The following is a 7,500-nucleotide window of genomic DNA, read 5'->3' as shown; positions in this document are numbered from 1 at the left end:
TGAGCAAAGCAACATACAAAACAAAACACACCGTAGACACACGTACTAAAACGACACAGAACAAATAATAAAATCTAGAAAAAAAATCTTTTAACTCGCATTTTCACCTCGCGCTAAAAATAATAATAATAATAATAATAATAATAAAATAAACAAAAATAAAAAATAAATAAAAATTTAAAAAAAACTCAGCAACTCCAAAAATCTAAGCGACAAGCATCAATCAAATACGAACGGGAAAATAACGAGAAATGAAAAGGACCAAACAAACAGATAAATAAATAGAAAGAATAAATGAGACGGAATTGACAAAATCGAGTTCGAGGACGAGCCGCCAAGGGACCTACATACCCGTACGTCACTCGCCGCTTCAGCCATGAATCAATGTATTCAATCATTAGCAATCTCCACCTTCATTCTCCTTCTTCTCCTCCTCCTCCTCCCTCTTCTTCTCTTTCTTTTTTTCTTTTATTTGTATTCTTTTTATTCTTTTTTCTTTAATTCCTCCCTCTTCTTCTTTTTCTCTTTTTTTTTGTCTTCTTTTTGTTCTTTTTTCTTTAATTCTTCTTTATCGTCTTCTTTTTCTTTAATTCTTCCTCTTCATCGGCTTTTTTTTTTTCTTTCGTCTTCTAATTCTTCTTGTCCCTGACGTTCTTCTTCTCCGAGATCTCCTTCTTCGTTCATATTTTCATTTCTTATTCCTCTGTTCCTCTTCCTCCTCCTCCTCCCTTCTTTCTCTTCCTCCCTTTTCTCTTCCCTTCTTCTTTTCCATCTTCTTTTATTTTCTATTTCCCTGGTTTTCCTCTTCTCACTTGCTGTTTCTCGTCTTTCTTCTCTAATATACGTTTTTTTCTGATTAATGTGGAATGGCTGACGAAAAAAGGAATAATAGGAAAGGTAAGGAAACAGCAAGAAAACCAGCATAAGAAAGAGAAGGGAAAAAGAGGGAAGGTGAAGATATGTTAAAAGAAAGGAAGAAGAAGAGGAGGAGGAGAAGGAGGAGGAGGAGGAGGAGGAGGAGGAAGAGGAGGAGGACGGGGAGGAGGAGGACGAGGAGGAGGACGGGAGAGAGGAGGAAGGAAGTAAGGAAGAGCGAGGATGGGGACGGAGGATAGAAGAAGAAGGAGGAAGAGGAGGAAGAAATGGATAAGAAACGAAGTGAGATGGGTGAAGTAGCGGAGCGCGGGAGGGCGAAGAGGAGGAGGAGGAGACCGGGGAGGGTGGAGGTGAAGGAGGAGGAGGAAGAAGGGGAAGAAAAAATGATGAAAGGAACGAAGGAAGGAGATGGAAGAGATGAGAAGAAACGAGCGCGGGAGGGCGTGAAGGAGGAAGCGCCGGAGAGACCGAGCGAGTGGAGGAGGAGGAGGAGGAGGAGGAGGAGGAGGAGGAGGTGGAGGAGGAGGAGGAGGAGGAGGAGGAGGAGGAGGAGGAGGGGGAGGAGGAGGAGGAGGGGGAGGAGGAGGAGGAGGAGGAGAAGGAGGAGGAGGACCCAGCGCCGAGCACGACCTTCGAGGTTTTCCTACGCGGCGTCGTCGAGCGTGGTGGCGGGAAGAAGCGGGTGCCACGTGAGCCGCCAAGGTGATCGCCGCCGCCGCCACCGCTACCACCGTCACTACCGCCACCACCGCTACCAACACCGCCGTCGCCACTCCTTCCTCCACCACCGCTACCACAGCCATCACCACTCTTCCTCCACCACTGCTACCATCAACATGCCTCAATTACTGTCAACGCTACCACAACCAATGCTACCACAACCATCACCTCCACCACCACCACTACCAACACCGCCGTCGCCACTCCTTCCTTCGCCACAGTAATCCACCACCATTCCACCAATACCGTCGCTCCTCACAACACCTCCACCACCGCCGCCGTCACTGCTACCTCCACCGCCGCTACCGCTACCACCGCCACCGCCGCCATTCCAGCCTTGCGAACTCCCTCCCGGTCACAAGGCCGGGTTACGAGCGACAACCACCACCTCCATCACCGCAACCATCCACGTGTCACTGCTACCTCCAGGGTCACGCGCGCTACCATGACCTTGCTCCTTTTCCTACCTCTCCTGCTCCTCAACAATTGCACTCCACCACTACCACCACCTTCTCCACCTCCACCTTCACCGCCGCTGTCTCCACCACCTCTCCTCTGCTCTGCTCCCCCTCTCCTTCTCTCCTCCACCTCTACCTCTGCTACTCCTCTCCCTCTCTCGACTCTTCCTCCCTCTCCGGTACCTCTCTTCACCACCACCGCCGCCCTCTCTGCTCCTACCTCTCCACGACTTCACACTGCGCCGCCATCTCCAGCTTTATAACTCTCCGGTCATATGTTTAAGTTGCTGAGCGACAAAATCTCATTTTTGTAAATCAGTTACGCCGCTACAGGGGTCACGCGCGCTCTGATCTTGCTCTTCATCTACTTCTCTCCTCTCCCTCTCCTCTCTTCCCTCTCTCTCCTCCTCTCTTCACTCTCTTTCCTTCCTCTCTTCTCTCTCCTCCCATCTCTCTCTCTCCCTATACTCTTCTGTATGCATGCATCTCTTTCTGCCTGTCTGTCTCTTTGTCTGTTCTCTTTGTATGCATTCTCTGTCTCTTTTCTCTGTCTCTCTGTCTTTCTCTCTATCTCTATCTCTCTTTCTGTGCTCTCTCTCCCTCCCTCCTCTCTCTTCTCCCCTCTCCCTCCCTCTCTTCATCTCTCTCTCTCTCTCTCTCTCTCTCTCTCTCTCTCTCTCTCTCTCTCTCTCTCTCTCTCTCTCTCTCTCTCTCTCTCGCTCTCTCCTGTCTCTCTCTCTTTCTCTCTCTCTCTCTCTCCTCCCTCCTCCTCTGTCTCTGTCTGTCCTTTGTCTTTTCTCTTCCATCTCTCTCTCTCTCCCCCACTCTCTCTCTCTCTCTCACTCTCTCTCTCTCTCTCTCTCTCTCTCTCTCTCTCTCTCTCTCTCTCTCTCTCTCTCTCTCTCTCTCTTCCTTTCTCTTCGTTTCTCTGTGCGTCAGTATTCCTTTGTCTACCGCAGTCTGTCTCTGTCTCCTCTTATCCTTCCCACTCTCCCTCCTCCCTCTTTCCCTTTTTCCATCTCTTCCCTAATTTCATTTCTGCTTTTCTCTTTCTTCCTCTGCATTTCCCTCCCTCGTTATCATCCTTCTTTATCGTTTCTGTCTGTCTCTGTCTCTGTCTCTGTCTCTCTCTCTCTTTCATTCTCTTCCTCCCTTTTCCTTCTGCCCATCCCTCTTTCCCACCTTTGTCCTTTTCTCCTCTCTCCCCTTTCGCTTTTGCCATTCCCCTTTCTCCCTCCCTTCTCCTTTCTTTCCTTCATATCTTTGTCGCCCTCCCTTAATCCCCAATCTTTCTGATGTTCCCCTAATCGCACTTTTTTCTCTCCATCCCCTTCCTCTTCATTTCGTCGTTTTCTCTTATTCCATCTTCTTCGCCCTCCTTTCCTTCTTCTTCTCAATCCTCCCCTTTTCCTTCCCCCATTCATCATTTTTTTTCCTCGCCTCCTCCTTCCATACACTACCTATTTCTCTCCTCCTCCCCCTTTCCCATCTCTTCCCTCCCCTCCCTTAGCCCCATGTCCCTTCCCTTTTCACCCCCCTCCCCTTGTCCCCGGGCAATTCTCTGCCATTTTCTCTCCTTGTCCCATATCCCTCGCATTTCCAACCTTGCTTTTCACCTTTCACCTCCCGCCGCCTCCCCCCCCCTTTATCTAGCACGGCACCCCCGCCCCTCCGCTGATGGCCGACAAGCATACCTAATTCGCACAGTGTACCGTCGCCAATTCGCACAACGAAAGCCGTCCCAAACAATCGACCCACCTACCAATTCGCACAATGTCTCGTCGCCAAGCATACCCAATTCGCACAATGTCTCGTTACCAAGCATAATTTGTCAGTACAATGTATCCTCGCCAAACATACCTAATTCGCATAACGTCTCCTCGCCAAGCATAATAAATCGCACTATGTCTCGTTGCCCAGCATAACAATTCGCACAACGAAATCCGTCCGAAACAATCGACCCGCTCACCAATTAGCACAATGTCTCGTCGCCAGGCATAGCAACTCGCACAATGTCTCGTCGCCAGGCATAACAATTCGCACAACAAAATCTATTCCGAAACAATCGACCCGCTCACCAATTAGCACAATGTCTCGTCGCCATGCATAGCAATTCGCACAATGTCTCGTCGCCAGGCATAACAATTCGCACAACGAAATCTGTCCCGAATCAATAGATCCGCTTACCAATTCGCACAATATCTCGTCGCCCAACATACCTAATTCGCACAATATCTCGTCGCCCAACATACCTAATTCGCACAATGTCTCGTCGCCAATTCGCACAACGAAACAATCCGAAACAATCGACCCGCTCAACACAATGAAGCAATTATCGTCCCCCTTATCAGTGGAAGTGCACCGCAAAAAGGGCTTCCCGGTGAAGATAACAAGAGTGTTACTGCCTCTCTGTTATCATAATCGGGGAGATAAGACGTCAGCTGTTAACGCCTCCGAATCAAAGAGCGAGGCACGTCGGAAAATAAAGTCATTTCGAAAATGTCTCATGTCCAGACTGACCGCTAGAGGAGGTATTGAACGGGTCCCCTCGGGCTTGTATTTCAGCCAATGAATTAAAATGAATAATAATAATAATAATAATAATAATAATAAATGTATAATAATAATAATAACAATACTACTACTACTAATGATAATAAATATATAATAATGATAATAATAATAATAATAATAATAATAATTATAATACACGAACAAGATATTTATCGATTAGTTCCCTGGACCTTTTAATATCAAAGGGACGAGAATTCTGCACCGTCTCCGCTACAAAATACAACGCTGACTAATACAACGAACACAAAAAGTAGGATCCACTGGCGGTACGGATATATATGTACACACTATGTACACACACACACACACACACACACACACACATACACACACACACACACCCACACACACACACACACACACACACACACACACACACACACACACACACACACACAAACACTCAAAATAAACTCCAAACCTTCCCCCCACCCCCCTACCCCCTCCTCTGCCAATTTCCGAAGAAGACCTCTGCGACCGCAAGTGCTTCCCCGACGTCAATCCCACACTCAATTAACCCCAACGAATCCTTTCCCTCGTTCCTCCCCATCCATTATCCATCCTCATCCCCATCCTCCTCTTCTTCATCCATCCTTCTCTAAACCGTCATCCATCTGAGAGAGAGAGAGAGAGAGAGAGAGAGAGAGAGAGAGAGAGAGAGAGAGAGAGAGAGACAGAGAGAGAGAGAGAGAGAGAGAGAGAGAGAGAGAGAGAGGGAGAGAGAGAGAGAGAGAAAGAGAGAGAGAGAGAGACAGAGAGAGAGAGAGAGAGAGAGAGAGAGAGAGAGAGAGAGAGAGAGAGAGAGAGAGAGAGAGAGAGAAATTAGATGAAAAGTGATAAGATAATCCCTGGATGCTAACCCCGGCGGCCATTCCTCACACATAAGAGATAATTTGGAACGATAAACAGAGATGGAATTCAACTAAATGACTAAATCAGTATCATAATTACCATCATCATTGGCGATATGCAACAGCGCATACCACGATGGTCTGAGGCGGCGGAACACACTAAACCACAATGGACAAGGGGGTGCTACAAATACTCACGCTGGAACCTAAATCACTAACATTTTATGCTATTGGCGGTCAGTCTCTCTCTCTCTCTCTCTCTCTCTCTCTCTCTCTCTCTCTCTCTCTCTCTCTCTCTCTCTCTCTCATCTTTTTTTCTGTTTCAGCCTGTATATGCACATGTACATGTACATGCATATGTATACATATAAACAGATACATTAAAATGCATACATATACATATAAATATACATATCTGTACAAATAAATATGCAAATGTGTAAGTGGGTATGTATGTATATGTATGTATGTATGCTTATGTGTATGTATGTATGTATGTATGTGTATGAATATGCATATGTATATGAATATGAATATGTATTTGTATATTTATATGCGCATGTATGTATGTATGTATGTATGTATGTATGTATGTATGTGTGTGTGTGTGTATAAACACACATACACATAGATAGATATATATGTATATACATGCTTTGTCATCTTATCACTTTTCATCTAATTTCTCCTCCTCCTCCTCCTCTCTCTCTCTCTCTCTCTCTCTCTCTCTCTCTCTCTCTCTCTCTCTCTCTCTCTCTCTCTCTCTCTCTCTCTCTCTCTCTCTCTCTCTTCTCTCTCTCCCCTCCTCCCTCTTTTCTCCTTCCTCTCACCTTTCTTCCCACCCCTTTAACATGACAAGCAATAATAAAAACCGCATCCCACCGCGACCCGACACCGCTGCACCGAACACACACATACACACATATATTTTCCACTTGCTTAACTTCCCCATTTCTGCATTAATACGGGCAAGACACAAAGAACGGTTATCGCGTGTAAACCATAGAATAGGGGAAGGGAAAGAGGATAGAGAGGGGAAGAGATAGAAGGGGAAGATGATGATGAAGAGGGGATGGGACAGAAGGGGAAGATGATGATGAAGAGGGGATGAGACAGAAGGGGAAGATGATAAAGAGAGGAGAAGGAAGGGGGAGGTGATAGAGAGGGGAAGATGATAGACGGGGAAGATACAGAAGGGAGACAGAAGGGGAAGATGATAGAGAAGGGATGATAAAGAGAAGAGACAGAAGGGGGAGGTGACAGAGAGGGGAAGATGATAGACAGGGAAGATAAAAAGGGAAAGAGACAGAAGGGGAAGACGATAAAAAGGGAAGAGACAGAAGGGGAAGATGATGAAAAGGGAAGAGACAGAAGGGGAAGGCGATAAAGAGGGGAAGAGACAGAAGGGGAAGATGATAAAAAGAAGAAGAGACAGAAGGGAAGGACGATAAAGAGGGGAAGAGACAGAAGGGGAAGACGATAAAAAGGGAAGAGACAGAAGGGGAAGATGATAAAGGGAAGAGACAACGAGAACGGGGAAGCAGAGACGGAAGGAAACCAAATGCCCTCCACGAAACACGCCGTCGGAATGGAAGTGAAAAGCCGGAAAAAAATCCTTCTTCGTCGCTTTTCGTTCCGCGTGGAATTCACGTCGAACAAGTGGCATGAGGAACGCAACGAAGAAGGGAAGAAGAAGAAACGAGAATAGTATAAGAAGGGAAGATGGAGAACGCAACGAAGGAGGGGAAGAAGAAGAAACGAGAATAGTATAAGAAGAAGGGAAGATGGAGAACGCAACGAAGAAGGGAAGAAGAAGAAACGAGAATAGTATAAGAAGAAGGGAAGATGGAGAACGCAACGAAGAAGGGAAGACTAAGAAACGACACGACCATAGAATAAGAAGAAGGGAAGATGGAGAAAACAAAAAGATGGCATATTCGTGTGTTTTTATCGTCCTTTTCCCTTCGGTGTTCCTTTCGCTCCGGGACCCTCGTGGCGGAGAAGCCAATGGAGAAACGAAG

The 7,500-nt window shown here is 46.6% G+C and overlaps 2 protein-coding genes across 2 annotated transcripts in view; both read left to right on the top strand.

Moving 5' to 3' along the window:
* Window positions 1-2,317, top strand: part of LOC138862643 (putative uncharacterized protein DDB_G0268590) — an 8,470-nt gene extending 6,153 nt beyond the window's left edge. The window contains exon 5 of the mRNA XM_070125163.1: window positions 1,676-2,317. Within this exon, the coding sequence (XP_069981264.1) occupies window positions 1,676-2,317 (642 nt within the window). The remainder of the gene's footprint in view (window positions 1-1,675) is intronic.
* Window positions 2,318-4,377: 2,060 nt separating this feature from the next.
* LOC113817843 (salivary glue protein Sgs-3-like) overlaps window positions 4,378-7,500 on the top strand; it is a 6,964-nt gene continuing 3,841 nt past the window's right edge. Inside the window, exon 1 of the mRNA XM_070125157.1 lies at window positions 4,378-4,524. Within this exon, the coding sequence (XP_069981258.1) occupies window positions 4,378-4,524 (147 nt within the window). The remainder of the gene's footprint in view (window positions 4,525-7,500) is intronic.

This window comes from Penaeus vannamei, chromosome 1, assembly GCF_042767895.1.
Source record: "Penaeus vannamei isolate JL-2024 chromosome 1, ASM4276789v1, whole genome shotgun sequence".
Lineage (NCBI taxonomy): Eukaryota > Metazoa > Arthropoda > Malacostraca > Decapoda > Penaeidae > Penaeus > Penaeus vannamei.
The sequence above is the reverse complement of the archived record's forward strand: the minus strand, read 5'-3'. Positions and strand labels throughout refer to the sequence as shown.